The sequence below is a fragment of the Plectrocnemia conspersa genome, unplaced genomic scaffold (assembly GCF_051122295.1).
Source record: "Plectrocnemia conspersa isolate PC_06_02 unplaced genomic scaffold, ASM5112229v1 ptg000011l, whole genome shotgun sequence".
Classification (NCBI taxonomy): domain Eukaryota; kingdom Metazoa; phylum Arthropoda; class Insecta; order Trichoptera; family Polycentropodidae; genus Plectrocnemia; species Plectrocnemia conspersa.
Window position 1 is genome coordinate 1,685,988 of NW_028277175.1, and position 17,475 is coordinate 1,703,462.

At 29.9% G+C, this 17,475-nt stretch overlaps 1 protein-coding gene across 1 annotated transcript in view; it reads right to left on the reverse strand.

Annotated features, from left to right (window-relative positions):
- The window catches only part of LOC148229092 (uncharacterized), a 118,020-nt gene extending 112,945 nt beyond the window's left edge, over positions 1-5,075 (reverse strand). The window contains exon 1 of the mRNA XM_088196790.1: positions 4,648-5,075. Coding sequence (XP_088052916.1) covers positions 4,648-4,788 — 141 coding nt within the window. The 5' untranslated portion in view covers positions 4,789-5,075. The remainder of the gene's footprint in view (positions 1-4,647) is intronic.
- Positions 5,076-17,475: the final 12,400 nt, after the last annotated feature.

Sequence of the window (17,475 nt, forward strand, 5' to 3'; positions counted from 1 at the left end):
TAACAAGATTTGCATTTATATTGCAACTAAATGTTCTGTAGGATCAGTGAACTAGGCAGGTACAAAACTTTCATTGAAATGGATCGTGAAAGAGAAAAATACGCGTTAAAAGCGCCATAAATATATACTATTAGTTATTACAACGCGGCGGTAAATTATAACGCATTTTTATTTACACGTTTTGGTTTAAAATTTCAAGGGATTAGCTAAAAGCATCAGAACGGCCGTATGCAATATTGTATAATATCGACAAATAAGATCATATTGAACTATACTATTGATTTAATAAAGGTTAATTACTAAATATAATACAATATGTTTTACTATGAAGTGTATTTTTAATAAATACCTTATATGAATCACAACTTTGACATAAATTTTGCACGCAGATCGTTTCTGTTTTCATCTCTAACTCTTAGTATTTGGTCATCGTCGCGATATAGCAATTGTGTTGGTCATTTGGTCTCGTGGGATGGCTCGAGTTTCGCCCCCGGACGGGCCCCGTAACGACTCCCGGACGTAACGACGCCCCTAAGCGCGCTTTAACGGCCGCGTTAACGCCCCCAACGGCGTCTCGCGTCCCATTACAATATTCGTTATTCGTTAGTCGTTATAGACGGCAACGGTCTGCATTAAGACGACGACGCGACGGTGCGGTGCCCCCATCGCGGCGCGAATGTGTCGCCTTTTGTTACGGCGACAATTCGAAACGACTATGATAAGGACGTGAGCGGAGTGTGCATCGATGCGGGAGAAGGTTAAATGGTTTCAGGGTAATTTTATTAAATTTAAGATAGATTTTTAAAACACAGATGATGCAGCTCGAACGTTAAAGTGGAAGCGGCTGTTTGCTCTAAACTAAAAATAGTCATCTGTTTTGATTTGGTGAGTATTATAAATCTAAAACGAGATGATGATATTTTTTATAGGAATATTATGAATTATATAAGAGAACGGAGAACAGATCAATATATATTTGGTTGAATGTGATAAATATCTTCTTAGACTAGCTTTTGATTAGTTGTTTTCGTTTTGATTGGCGTGAGTTCTGCAACAATGGAATTTCTAGTTTTGCTACCTGCTAGTTTGGGGACGATATTTTGGGATCTAGCTAGTCTAGTACGTAGAAGTACTTGTTTAAACATAAATTGCTTTTAGCATCACTGGTGTTATGTTTTTATTTGTCTTTTTAGAGCAGAGGGCAAAAAATGTAAATGCTTTGCAAATGCGAGATGGCAAAAACCCATAACTTTTTATGGAAATTGTGCTAATATTACTGGGGGTTTAAATGATATATCTGGACTTGATAATAATTACACATACTTATTTTTACACCGTGCTAAAAAATACTTAGAGTCACTTTTAAGAGCAAGTGGAGATTTTTTTAAAGATGCTATTTATTATTAGGTTTAATACATACTTATAAATAAGCAATATATTTTCTATCTGAACCTTTTTCGAGTGATAAAATAACGCATTTTAAGCACAGATAACTGCTTGACACAATTTTTTTTTGCCTTCAGACCTTTAAATCCCATACGTTTAATTGATTATTTTTACAATGACATATCAGAGTATCGTATGTAGTATTGACACTCGTCACCATTATTGTAGTAATCCTTTGTGTGCACAGCAGTGGCGAAAGTGTATTAAAAAGTCCATTAACGAAGGCCATATAATCCCTTGCCATTAGTTGTGGGCTATGCACAGAGAAATAAGAGAGCGAACGAATAATACAGGGAGGGAGGGATGGAAGCTCATTTGGCCGTATAATTCGGCCCATTTTGCTCAATTTGCATTTCAAACGCCGTTACGTCCCCAGGGTATATCTGCAGCGCCGAAAGCGCAATGTTTTGAGACCTAAAAAAAGTATATATATATATGCCACTGTAGATATATTCATATTTTAGCAAATTTGCGGCCAAAGAACGTAATTGTGCATTGCTATTGCAATTATCACGATAAGGGGTAATTATGGTGCACTCATATTGAACAAAGTAATCAGTGGAATAGGTATATTAATATGCAGTTTGACTAATTTATAACGAGGTCTCATTCCGTCCCATAAACCTTACAGAGGAATATGTTAGGAGTGTTATTAAATTATGATGATAATGTTAGCATCGAAAGTCAAGACGAATGACACCGTCGACCGTGACCATGGAATGACGCTGACGAAAACAATACTGCCGGTAGTAAATATGAAATATATTCATAAATCATGCAAGACAATAATTTATTTATATCAAATTTATTATTACAATATCATATAACAATAATATTTCAGGCCTTACTATTTAAAACATCGTTAGCTATTTTTATCAAAATTTATTGTTTTTCCTTATTCAAAAAAAATATTGAAATACCTTATATTACCAACTGATTGTATATATGATATAATATTGAAATGTAAAAAATACTAACTAAACCTTGTAATAGAAAATATTTTACAATAATAAAATCATTAAAACAAATATGCAAAATTAATTTGCTAATTCGACTTCAATTAATAGATTTACTAAGTTCAAACTAACATTTTCCGGCACACCCAACATAAAATACTATGTCAAATATACGAATCCCTTAGGTATAATGATTCTAATCTACATCTCGCCCAAATATCAAATATAAAGCTGCGTATAAATATGTTATTATCTGTAATGGCAAAATGTGTTTTAAAAGTTTAAATAATCCTATATGAAAGAAAGGCACAACAAACTAAAATATCTATAAATTATACGTAAGCTCCAAAGCAATAAGCAATCATAATAAAGTGAATTGTTACATAAAAAATGCAATCAGTTATTAACAGCATTAATTTTAAAAAAATACTGCAAAATCAATGAAAAGATTTAACTGATATTAACAAAGTTCTGAAACTAAAATAATACTTTTTCATCAGGTGATGTCAGTATATGTGTTTTTACTAATATGTCAGTTGATTTGTCTTTTACCTAAATTAAATAATTTTAAAGTAAAATTTTATTTAAAATGAATAATTAAAAATTGAATTAAATCAACATACATCAATTAATTTAATATGCTGAACTAACTATATGCAGAAATAAAATATTTTAAAATACCTTTTTATCACACTTATAGTTAATCATATTAAAAACAGCAATACAATAATTAACTACAAAAAAACTATAATAAAATATACAAAAATGATCAGGATGAGGCAAAAAGTAAATTTAAAATCCAAAAACTTGAGCGTCTGGTATTCACACACTCACTAGCTGCGGTACCTCGTGATAGTGAAGGACCGATAATTCGTTTAAATATAATATTATCATTATAAATAGCTAACAATTTTTATTTAAAGTAGTATCAAGAAACCATAAATAATGTAATCATTTATAATAAAAAAAAATTCAATTTCTTACATAGATTCATGTAAATAAGCAATACTTTATGATTATGATATACATAGATATAGATATTCAATTTTGCCTTTTTTTTAAAGATAAAAACATTAATCTACAACAACAAAATATTAATATATTTGATTTAATATGTTAATAAATATTATAGAAAGGTTGGAACAATTAGGGCTTATAGGTGCCAAAACAGTAATCACCTAGATGCAGATCATTACACAATATTTAAAAAACTAATGTTTGCATTTCAGCTTTAAGTAACACAAATTAAATTATTTAAAATCTATAAGACAAAATATAAATATATTTTTTAATTTAAAACATGTGTCGAACCATATTTCAATATTTTAAAATATTCACTCTGGTTGAAGCAAATCATTTTTAAAACTATCAATGTATATGTTGAACCGTATGGTTCATTGACTGAACGTTCCTTTTATTCAAGAGTTGGATCAGTCAAAAAGTTTTTAGCAAATTTAACAGACGTGGTGTTATGTCATTAAATCATAAACATCAATTAAAAAACCTGTTTCGGCATATAATACACAAATATAGCCTTTAAGCGTTTAAGATCAAAACAGAAGCTTCTTTGTTAAAATATGACACCACCGTGAGAAATTTTTTTTGCAGATTAAGTCAAAGTATCCGCCATTAATCAGAAAGATTAAAAGTAATGCCGTTATAAAGAATAGCACGTCAGTTTAGTTTTTTTTATTTAATTACTATGTATTATTTTTTTTAATTCTAGCAGCTACCAGTTTATTTAATGTATCTACTAAACTGACAAGCGAAATGTAAACCATTGCTTTCTTGTATTTTTTCCAGTTAGTTTGTTACTCGGTTTTATTAAATTTTATATAGTACGTCACAAAGAGATGGAACGACACACATTTTAAAATTTCAACTTAAAATGCCACAATGAAAAGAAGACTCGATTTTTACAGAAGCAATATATTATTCGACATATGTAAGGATTGCTTTATACGAAAAATTTATTATATAACTCTCCTTACATTGGGAAAACTTGCAATAGAAATGTTGAAAAGATTTATCGTGACGATTCTAGTTCACTTATTCGTATAATATATATATTATATATACATATATATACTTGTACTACAAATCATATATATAATATAAGATTTTAACAAATCGATAACATATTATTTACATCATTAATCTGGCTAACTATATATCAGGTTTAAATACATTAAAATTCAAGAAGAATTTAAGACAAAGGGTAAAAAATAGTATTAAAAAAACTCACCTTGTTCGGATTTCCGTCATTCTTGAGCAGCTTTTTACAACACTTCCCCCTACTATCGTGATAGCATTGCTGCTGCTTCTTGTACCAACAACAGCCTTTGTTCACAGGAGTAGGTGGCACTGCCTCCCTAGACTCTCCCATCTTCTATGGACCACAGCCTTAGATAACGAGTATTCCTTCGCTCTTTCGACACTTTTCATCGATTGTTTTTTTTTCTATTCAAATTAATGTTTTTTTACTTTATTCGCGAACATATTATTATTAAAATAAATTATTTTATTAGCAGTATTATTATTAATATAAACTATGAACACTGGTTGTTAACGAAAATACTGATTATTAATACTGTATGAAAAATATTATAATGAGCTTTGCTTTTATATAGTGATAATGCACAATATATTAATTTAATTGCACGCGATCGATATCTGCAACAAAAAAACAATACAATGATTAATACATTTTTTTAATATTACATTAAAAATTAACAGTTATTTTCAATATAAATAACGTATTTTACATAAATTATCTTACATAAAGCTTCTTTTTATAAGACTTAATTATTTATTAGGTCAAAAACCTAATTATGTTATGTTTAAAAATACAGATTTGTATTTATTTATTTACTACACATCTAGGAAAACCTAAACTGTGATGATCGATCTTAATTTTAATTATATAATAACTAGATGTTGATCTCTCACTATCGTGAGATACCGCAGCTTGTAAGTGTGCGAATAGCGGACGTTCAACTTTTTGGGTTTTGTAGACCAAAGTCTTTTTAATAAAGGTTGTCCAAAGTCAGAGCCATCCTTAATAAATTAAAATTTGTCTTTATCAGATTCTTTAATGTTTACAAAAATCACGATGTACCATTTTATTATGTTTACAAAAAATCACGATGTACTCGATTTATTAAAAAGTATTTATAACAAATACTCAAACATTATTCTATATTATATCTTTATAAGTGTATATTATATTAAACAAATTTTATTTTGACAGAATTAACTTAAGAAGTTAAATTATTTATTTAATATATATATAGAATGTCAGTAATTTCAAAAATATGTAAGTATTTGTTGCAATTTTTATTTTATTTACTAAAAATGACGATGTACTCGATTTATTAAAAAATTTGATAAAAAATGCTAAAACATTAAGCTTGCAGGTTTCATAGAGTAATTAATTCTATGATAAACATTAAACATTTTCGACGGTTCGTCTTTAAAGATGCGCTTAAGTAACTAATGCTTGTATCTAAATTGTTAACCGCACAAATTTTAATTGCCAAGATTTGTGATACAAAATTTAGAGCTCGTCTATAAAAATTAACGTCTCTCTATGCCAAAATTCCTAAGTGTAAAATTCTAATCCTCTTAAGCCATAATCTAATAGAAAAGATGAATAACGAGTGCCAAAATATTTGCCTTACAGGTGTCATAGCAGTAATCACCTGGATTCAGATTATTAAACTTTTTCGATAGTTGCTCTTTAAATATGAGCTTTTGTTAATAATGTTTTAATTTAAACCAGTGGTGTCAAACTCGCGGCCCGCTGCTTAAAATAATTATTAATTTAAAGGATTTAAAACATTATAAATATGCGCTCAAGTAACTAATGCATTTTATCTGAACAGTTTATCAGTTTGATGAAATGCAATCTTTTCTGTCTTGTCTTGTTTCTATTAACCATCTATGATACAATAATTTTTCAAGTGTTTTTTCACTTCAGTTCGTTAAGGAATGCGCACTTGTTAACTACAAATTTGTGAATTCATATTTTAAACACCACTCAACATCCGAATCCTAACAAAACTGCGACTAAATATTACGAAGAATTAATTTCTTTCTCCCGCCCCTACCTCACACCGCTGCTCCCTTCGCGCGTGGTAGCGGGGAGTTTACGAGTGAGTTATGACGTCGGTAATTTCCCGGATACAGAGCCATTGTCGCGAAATTGCGCCTCTCGGCGGCCGCTTATCGCGCCTCTTGGGCTCTTGATGGGTTCTTGAGTCTTTCGCTCTCGATCCGCGACTTGTGGCCGTTAGTTAGCGCCGACAACAAATTATGACATGAAAGGAACTAAATTCTGCCGTTAATTCACCACCAACGAATTTATGAGACGGATTTGGTTATAAAAATGCGATAAATGTAAACACTGTAAACAAGTACAAAAGTACCTAGAAATATGTTCACGTCGGTTTGACGAATAATTTTATTTAAGTGCCAAGAAAAAAATTTGAACAGCTAGTAAATGAAAGGATTGTGCTAATAAATATTCAGTGCTAAAATTGTACACATTTATAGACAAGATAAATTTAAATCAATATTTAATATAAATATTGCTTCATATAAAAATAAAAATTATTAAAATTGTATATTAAAAAACTAATAATTATTTTTTAAAGCAATCAGTTTTTTAGGCAATAAAGTAAAAGAATATATTTTTAATAAAAATCCTTATTATTTAAGGTGACAACAAAATAAAATAATAATAGCGAGAATATGATACAATATACTGTAGTAAAATTTGATGCAATGTTTAAAAATATATTAAATATTGTTTTAAGTCCTTTAAATAAATATATTTTTTTTTAATTTGAGAAACGGGCCGCGAGTTTGCTACTACTAGTTTCAAGTAAAACATAAGTAACATAAGCACATCTTTATAGAGCAACCATCAGAGAAATTTAATGATCAGCACCCAGGTGATTACTGCTATGACACACGTAAGTAAAATACTTTGGCACTCACTATTGAAACCTTTTATTTTTTAATTGGAACATAACTTAATCTTTTCTATAAACTAAAGAACTAGAAAAAATACATTAATTTTGACAGTGAAGTTTTATGATCTGCATCCATGTGACTACTGCTATAACACCTGTAAGTATATTGTTTTGGCACTCTTTTTTATAAGTCGAGTACATTGACTTTTTTTTTGTAAATAGAGTAAAAATTGGCATAAATACTATTAATTTTGCCATTGACAAACGTTTATTTTTATTTATGAGCTCAATATTAATAAGACTAACCCTCCACCCCCTAAAAAATGTAATGAGTATTAAAATGTGTTTTATCATTATTCAAAGTCATGTATAACAATATTATTTTTAAATATGCCAAGAATCACCATAGCTACTAAATCATATGGGTTAAAAGCTATTAATAAATTATGCAACAGACAAGCGTTAACTTTTGTGTATGAGGTCTTAAGCTTTCCTGCAGATCTTGGGTAATAAAATTTGTACGATTGAGATTAAAAAATCTTTAGAGACAAACCGCTGGAGAAATTTATTAATCTGCACATATGTGATTACTGCTATGACACATGCAAGTCAAATGTTAAGCACTCGGTAGTCGATAACATTGATATTTTTTGTAAATTGCCATAAATATTTTCTTTTAGGGGCTTAGAAAACATTAAGGAATTTCACAAGCTAATTTTTTTTTTAATATTGACAAATAAAATTTGTACAATACCAGCTTAGATGAAAACATAAGTTACATAAGAGAAGTTTATTGATCTGCATCTAGGTGATTATTGCTGTGACACTTGTAAGTAAAATGTTTTGGCACTCGTTATTAAAAAATTCTTTGAGTCAAGTACATCGATATGTTATAGAAAATAGAGTAAGAATTTATATTAACACTCACTCTAAGAGCTTTAAAAATTATTTAAGAATGTTGCCACAGCCAGAGGTTAATTTAAATATAAAAAAATATAAATTTTTCTACAGATCTTAGCAAAATTATTTTTTAAGATTAACAGTTTTTTATAAAAACATAAGTTACATTAACACATTTTTAGAAATAAACCGATTTTTATATTTAGCAATAAGATATATGTAGTATTTTTTTTGTTAAATTGCTTAAACGTTTTAAACTACCAGTAGTGGTTCTCGAAGTTTGGGAGCGAGCACAATGCACGGTGCATTTCCCGAGTAGTTCTGTATTATTATCACTTAATTAAATCACCGCTTATCTGCGGAGGGAATTAACGGAGGCCACGGAGGGTTCCTTAAGTGCCTTAATTAGGTTCCTCAGGTTTTGCGGCAGACAATGAGACCCAAGTTTGTGGCTGTACTACCAAAACGTGTCACGACAACAAACGTCGGATACAAATCACAAACACGCGCCCAATTTTGCCCCAGAAGTTCATGCCCTGAATTTGGAGAATGTCTCGAAATGATTGATAGGGGGCAAGTAATTTAGAGTTCACTAAACGAAAATAAAATACAAGCATATATAATATCGTCAAAATAAACATGAAACATCCTGCTGTAAATTTCTATAATAAAAAAATAATGCTAGAACTAACTAGAGATAAGGAATTTTTGCTTCTCATTTAATATGTATTTAAGAATTATCTACGAAAGATATTATCCATTACATATTTGCATTTAAAGTGATATGCAAATTAATGGCATAGATTCATAATATACATATTGTTTTAGTTGCAACTTTTATTTGTGTACTCTAATGTCTTAAATATAAAAAATATTTATATAAGATAAAAATTGGATAATATTCTCCATACATATTTATATGTTTTAAGTGGTCATATGCAGAAATATATTAATGTATGAATTAATATTTTATATGTATAAAGTTCCTCATTAAATATAAATAATTCTAAATTATATTACTGTGAAGCACAGGCTCTCAAACGTGTTCATTGATAATTTAAATAAAAATCTCGCTTTGTTTTTGCCTTGGCCGCTTTTACGGAAAACTTTTCCGCTCTGCGAAAAATACACTGCATATTTTCCGGCGTCGCTACAGAATATGTGCAGCAGAAATTATGAAAATTTCATGCTGAGGGTTTAGCGCAATTTCCCTCCACCGAGTTTTTCGCTAATAGACCTATTTGCTGCGAGTTTTCCGCGAAAAAGTAATTGAATTCGTTTACTAATAAACAACGCTCCCAAAATTAATTTTAACAAGTTCATTTTTTCATAAATGAAAAAAAAACATACAATATCATATGTGAAACAAATAATAACGAGGGAATATTGCCTTACCTTTTTTTACAGCAGCAATAACGAGCAAAACAAAACTTAATTGCTTTTTTTCACAGCTTTGTTGCAACGAATTGTGAATTTTATTAACAACCTTTTTTTATGTGAAAATATATTACAAAATAAAATTTAATTACAATTTTTATGTAGTGTATTCTAATTGCACCTCTCAGTTACTTAATAAAATTATTTTGAAATATTATAAAAGAAATAGAAAAAAATAGATAAATTCTTAAAATTTATTAAATATACTTCCTTTTCACATACCTAATCAACAAACTACCATACCTATCTATTTCCTAAGAAAACTTAAGACATGGAATTATAAAAAAAAAAAGTTTAAAATATATTTTTAAACCTTTAAATAAAAAAATGATTGGAAAATAAAAAATGATGGTTCTCATATAAAAAATGCATTTTACTACATTATAAAATTACTAAGCTTATGGCTTTTATTAGGTTTCAAAAGACGATTCAAAATTATAAATGGCTAATAATATATGCAGATCGCTGCTAAAATTTGAATATATAAGGTCCATCACTAAATTGTCTCACGCGTTAAAAACGCCATAAACTTATTCCACACAAGCAATTTGCAAGCTCATTGACCGACAAGTGCCATTGTGCATATTATATTTGTCAGACAAAAATTTTGAAAAATTTGCTAAAAGCATGTCTTTAATGGTCATCTATATTAAAGTGCTATTGTATAAAATTGCTACTAAAAGACAGCACATTGAGATCTGAAACTACAAATTAACGGGTACGTAACACATACAGATAATAACAAATCCAATTACAGCGAAAAGTGGACGAGGACAAAAATATTTGCTAATGAAAATAGAAATGAGAAAAAGTAAAATAAAATTTAAAAAAATAAAATAAAAAAAAAAAAAGACGAGGACAAAAATATTTGCTAATGAAAATAGAAATGAGAAAAACTCCGCTTACTTTTTTCTCGCATCGTCTAAAGAGACAATTATGGTTGAAAGTGGAAGCTTTAATAAAAATTGTTTTAAAATTAAATACATAAAGACATTATAAACTGATTTATGCAATTATATTAGACTTTTAAGTCGTAAGCGATTGTGTTTCGGCAATCTATTATTGCATCTGGATGATCTATTTTTTATAGCACAATTTAAAATGCGTATATAATGATTAAAGCGTATTACACAATAAGAGCAGCATAAATCCATTAATGATTTCTATGCCAGCATGTGCGGACCGTACGCGACAATAAGCGGAATAAACTAAAAGCATAACAATTATTATATGAGACTTATTGCAAGTAGTGTTATCATATAACAAATGACACCACTTAGCGATTAAAAAAATGGGTCTAAAAACAGCCATTTGTATTTCACTAACGGCCGTTTTAAATCTGTTCTGATGACCAGTTAAAACCTATTTAAATTCTAACGCAAGTAAGTGAACAAGCTGATTTAATCGCTCGTAAGCACTACACCTCTTTCATGCTGACCATGTGTATAAAATCAGATACACAGCGCCTAAATCAACAACTATATTCTAAAAATGATTTTTGACAACACATTAATAACATAAACCAAAAGGAGCCGTTTATCATTAACAGGCTAGAGCAAGAAATCAGTTGCTTCCCTCTTCACGTCAGCCCTAGTTTAACTCGAGTTTAACTTGCTTCGCACGCGACTCGATCCTTCAGACGCAGACACGGATAAGAGGAGTTTGTATATACGTTAATTAACATAGCTATACAACTATACGTTAACGTGTTTAAATTGTTTTTACAAATAGCAACTTTAAACAAAAATAAGTTTTTGTATCAAAAAAGCATCATTGATACGTATATTTAAATCGCAAAAAACTTCTTACAATGAATATATCTGTAGTAGTTTATTACGATTTTTAATATAATAATTCTGTTTAATATATCCAGTATTCAAACTATTATTTTGCTAATAGCATGAAACGTAAAAACAAGTAATTGTACAAAAAAAATGGTTCGAGGGATACAAAATTTTAAGTTGTGTGGTCCGAAAGGTTGACGATTGCTTATATACAGTCAAATTCACCCTTATTTACCTTGCTTCTTTTATTTATTTATAACCACTATGGCCATTACAAACAAAATTAAAAAGAAAAAAAAAGCACTTTGTAATTGCCGAAATTTTATAAATTACTCATATATCCGAGTTAATATTCTGCAGCTGTGAACTTTTTTTTTAATTATTACGCATCATAATTAATTATTAAGTATGATTATATGTTTCAATGAATTAATTCAATTTTAGATTATTTACATTTGTATTGCTTGAGTGAAACGATTTTTCTGACCCTTTTTTAATTTTATTAACACAATAGCTAAAAAAAATCTATATAAATAAAAAACACCATGAATAATATGAAGGTAAATAAAAAGGAAGTGCCATGATGAAAAATTATTAGATAATTACCAGCACACAAACAAATGGTATATGTTGCTGATTAAAAACATAAAAGACTGGGCTCGAATCCTATATGGACATTCGTGTTTTTAAATTTTTATCGTGTCTGTAAGATCGGAATTATTATTTTTAAATATTATAAAAATTCTGATTGGTAATCCCTCAATTTTTTAATGCTTAAAAACACAATAATTATAAGATTTACATGTACACCAACACAAAATTAAATCGGTTATTTTATGTATATATTTAAGATGATAGATTAAATAAGTTTTATTAAAAGAATAGCTTTTTGATTATCAATCATTAAAATGTGATAATCATGATGTATATTACGAAAGCTACTACTCGAAATTAAGGGCTGAAACTTCCTGCTAAATTTCGAGCTACCCTCTGAAGCGATAAGTTCAACAAACCTACCTAGGATTTTTATTGTGTTGACTTGCCCACCCAACTAGTACCCTTGTATCTACACAGACATAACTCGCCGTTATCACGTAACCGTAAAACACGTTTCCTCGACGTAACATCTGTCAAAACGCGTTTCGAGCACTGGATGAGTGTAAACCCTCGTTTCGAACTCGACCGTTTATGGAGTGTACATTTCCCCGGTTTAACTCCAGACTCTTCGCGGATGCACTTCGCTAAAGCCGAGTATAGAGATGCGCTCTTCACAAATTGATGGCTGTGGGGAAAATAATGCTCAAAGTTGTAATTTACACGCGCTTGGGGGTGGGACTTGGACCACCGGGAGCGAAAAAAGAGGAGGGCTCTTGGGGAAAGTTGGTCTGGGAGGGCTCCCCGACCGGGAATCAATTATGTGCTCCGGGATCTTGGCGTTAAACTTACAAACGCCACTGCGATATTTATTGCACATATTCATCGGCTATCAATGTGTTAGAATCGTAAAGTCTTTGTGCAGATTATTTGCTGGGTGGGAGCTTAAGATTGATAGTAATGGAATGCATTAGTTTATTTAAGAGAATTCCAAAGCACTTTATCATTGCCACCGGGCAAAAATATTGTGTCATTAACAATCTTTATTGATGATCTAAAATCCATATTAATAATTTAGTATATGTAACACTTTAAGGTTGAATTCAAAGCATTTCGTAATTAACTTAAATTTGCAATAAATTGAATATGTTTGTTTCTAAATTGCAATTTCAAAATTGGAGCATGTTGAAGTTGTAGCGCTTGAATAGACGACGTTGAAGTACAACGCAAATTTAGCAATGCATAACAGCATCCTAAACCTGGAGTTCCATTTCGATATGTTCGCATTTCAGTGTGTCATTGTATATGTGTTCTATATATTCCACAACAGGGGTGTTAAACTGGGATTAATACGATTACCAGCACAACTGACCATTGGCATCGTGGGTGATTAAGACCTGAAAGATTTTGGGCTTAAGATTGAATTATTAATTATAATATGAATGTGCTAAAAAAAATCAAAACCCAAAAAGTAGAGCGTCTGCTAGCTTCGGTAGCTCGCAGTAGTGAGGGTCTGACAGCTAGTTTTCTTTATTTTAAATAAAAATTCAAAATGAACCCATAGTTCTAGAATTTAAATATCTAGTACCTTAATTATTAAGCTTTCAATGCTTTCACAACTATCCGCATTTTTATTATTAAAAAAAAATAAAGAAATCAACTCGATAAACTGCAATCTCTTAAATCGAGAAATTTATTTAATCAACATCAATTGCTTGTTTTTAAGAACATGTATTTTAGTGCATATATAATTATCTAGATCTAGGGTTCGAATCCAATATAGACATTACTGTTTTTAAATTTATTTTGTGTCCAGAATATAAAATCAAATAAAAAAAAAACAATAAGTTAAGCGTCCGGTAATCACACATTCATAAGCTTCGGTAGCTCGCGGTAGTGAGGGAACAGCTAGTTATTTACTTTTTACTTTAAATAATAAATCCAAATTAACCCATGTTATTGAATCTGGATATCCAGCAGCTTACTTATTATATTTAAAATGCTATTACAATTCTTGATGATAGTTATAAATTAATCATTTGCATTCTATACCATATTTGCGTTAACAGATTCAGTTCGAGCAATATTAATTTCATCATTATTCATAATTGAGAAAGAGATTACGCCCCTACAATCATCTCTAAAGCACAAGATATGGATATACGTTCAATATACTTATCTAGTCATAAGTTCGCTCAAAGATAACCTCATATTCAACAACAAAACAACCACCTAAAAATACTATATAAACTTTTACTTAAAACTTTAATTCTCTACATAAAAATTGAAAATGTAAATTTGCACTGAAAAAAAATATTTTATTGTAAGCAAATCTGAACAGACGAGCGTTGCTCGTGTTAGCTAAAATTAAAACGCTACAAGTCAATACAGGCGAGTGTGACTCAAGTAAGCGAAAATTGGAACGCATTTGGCGAATTTTTTTTTTGCTAATTAATATCGAAGCTAAGATTTTGCAACAAAATCGCATTTTAAGAAATCACATCAATGCCATTATTTATCGTTATGCAAATATATTCTAATTAGATATTTATTTATATATTTATTTATAATTTACAACAACAGCGATTTTTAAATTAGGTATTTTTTAATCTGCCAAATTTACAGCTTTATTCAGAGCAGGTAGTTAATAAAGGGACAGAGATTTCCGATTAACACTCTCTAGTTTTATGATCGATTCAAGGAATTTTGTTTCGACTTCTTCGATTATTTGATAAATACTAAATTAATTTATAGCATCAACACGGCCCTTTAAAATAAATTAAAAATCAATATTACAAAATGATACAAAAAGGCTTTGTTTATAAATTTACTACCATAAATAATTTGTATGTCTATGTTTAGCTTATCCCAAAAGTTGATCAAATAACTCGTTGAACAATCGCCAGTTTGTAATTCCTGCTCACAGATAGTCCTCGACTGAGTCGCTTAACCAAAATGATACTTATATACACACCAGGGATGAGGCGTGCGTTTTGGGAACAAGCTTTTGCGATTAAGCCTTTGTTAGGCGTGCGATCGAAAAGGGAATCGCTGTCTCGTTTATCGACACCTTTAAAACACGAGACAGACAGGAGACATTAGACAGATGGATGTATGTGAACAAAAGTAAAAAAAAAACAGTCCGAAAATGGGATTCAGATTTTGGGATCGGATATCGTCGGATAATAGAATTGCTCTCGGGACGTACACGAGCATACAGGGGGTAATGCGATTGGAAAGCTTTTGCTGATTCAATGGATACGTTCCGGGGATAAATCCGACGTTTCAAATCATTATGCCATGGAAGCTTATGGGCACGTGCGTTTTGAAAATTTAGTTTTACGCTCTCACGTTGGAATCAATTAGATGGAATTGGTGCAAGTTGAATATTGGCAATGACATGTGGCGTCTGGCTGAAGAGGATGATTGGATTGTGTCACTGAAAATTTGGACAAAGCTGTTTCAATAATGGATTGTGAAAGTTAAACTTACATATGAATATGTATAGCGTTCTTTGTTCGCCTTATAATTTAATGTACCGAAATAGTTTCTATTACAGCATCGTTAAATGCTGGATGGTGATTGAATTGTCGCTGGAAATCTCTACAAAGCTGTTATATAATGGATTGTTAATACGTAATTATCTTATGTTATATTTTATCTAAATATGTTTTAATCTCTGCTCTTAATAATTAGTATCAATATATGAACAAGTATAATACAATAACTTTTTAATAATCGGACTATTCCAACTATGAAACTTTTCAATTCATTAAAATTCCAACTATTGATAGCATTCCAGACTGTCTTAATGCCTAAGAAACTTGCCTTGCAGATAACATACAAGGATAATAATTCAGCGACGGCTTAAATATGAGTTAAATTACAAACTTTTTTAATAAATTATGAACGAAATGTATTAACACACTATTAAAGATCTTCCAACATTATAAAAATATTTTTTCTCAATAATAAAACTCAATTCTAGATAATGTGTCTTCAATATGGTGGCAAAAATCCAATATTGTATCAGGTGAACGTACAGCTAATATAAATCTTTTACGACCAGCAATACTTAATCTGCCATGATTTTATGTGCGACCAAAACATTCACACTCATCAACAGACATTCAATAATATAAATAAAGTATTTTTTTTAATCTTTAGATACCTATAAGATATTGTACTTGATTGTATGACATAAGAGACATTAAGGCGGCCGGCGCGAGCGTCGAAATATTGGTCTAATGTGCGAGAATCATCGCGTAAACATAAAAATAATCACGCAAGATAAAAAATATGTTTCACGAAAAAATCGCAAACTTTTGCTGTCCAATGTTTTTAATGCAATTTTTAAAACACATTAATTTAATGTTTTATTTATATAATTTTGATAGCAAATTATTTTGACAATTCAAAATAATTTTCAATGTTCATTATAAACCTTTAAATAACATTTTAAAGTCCTAAATAGGTTAGTAAAAATCATAGAAGCTTTGTAAATACAACAAAATTTTGTGTTGGAAAACGTCGATTTTGTAATTGCAAAAGTGTTCATGGAAGTTTTTTGATTTACCAGCAAAGGTTAAGAATATAATTTAAATAGTCAACTAAATTGCAGCTTATCTGTTTCTAATATTATAAATGGCTGTTAATTTTAATTTAAAGATGCGCCACGTTTGACTATATGCAACTTGAATAATGCCTTAATGGAACGCTAACGTATTACACGGGAAGAGAACGGAATTTAAATAATACACTCCTATTTTTAAGACTCACCTAAATATAATAATAATATATATTTTTTACTATAAAACATATTTAAAGCTTTTTTATAGTATATTTATTTAATCGAAATATACTATTTATTATTGGTTGTTTTTATTTGTCCGCGTAGCGAAATACCAATTTGTATTTATTACAAAAGCATATTTATTAGCTTGCGATACTCGTTTGATTTATATCACTCGGAGGTACGAAATGAAATTCATGCGACGACTTTGACGAAAGCGCTTCCGGGAATTTTGATGAGGTATAAAGGGATGTTCAAAATTAAATCCTTATTGGCTCAAGAACTTTTGTAATAAATATAATTACTGATGTATTTTATTGTTTTTACTATTGAACATGAAACATGGGTCATTGACTTATAGCTTGATAAGAGTATTTATTTTAAAAGTACCTCGTATCATTCATGTTTTATTAAGAAGGGTTGAAAAGTAGACTACAAAGAAGTATTAAACCCTTTTGGGTTTAGAAATGAAAATAAAATAGCACAGCCTTTGTACGTTTGTTTACTTCGATCTTTCAGAGTCTGTATTGGAAGTTTTTATTTAAAGTGATGGGGGGATGAGGACCAGAAATAAAGAAATAAGGGACAAT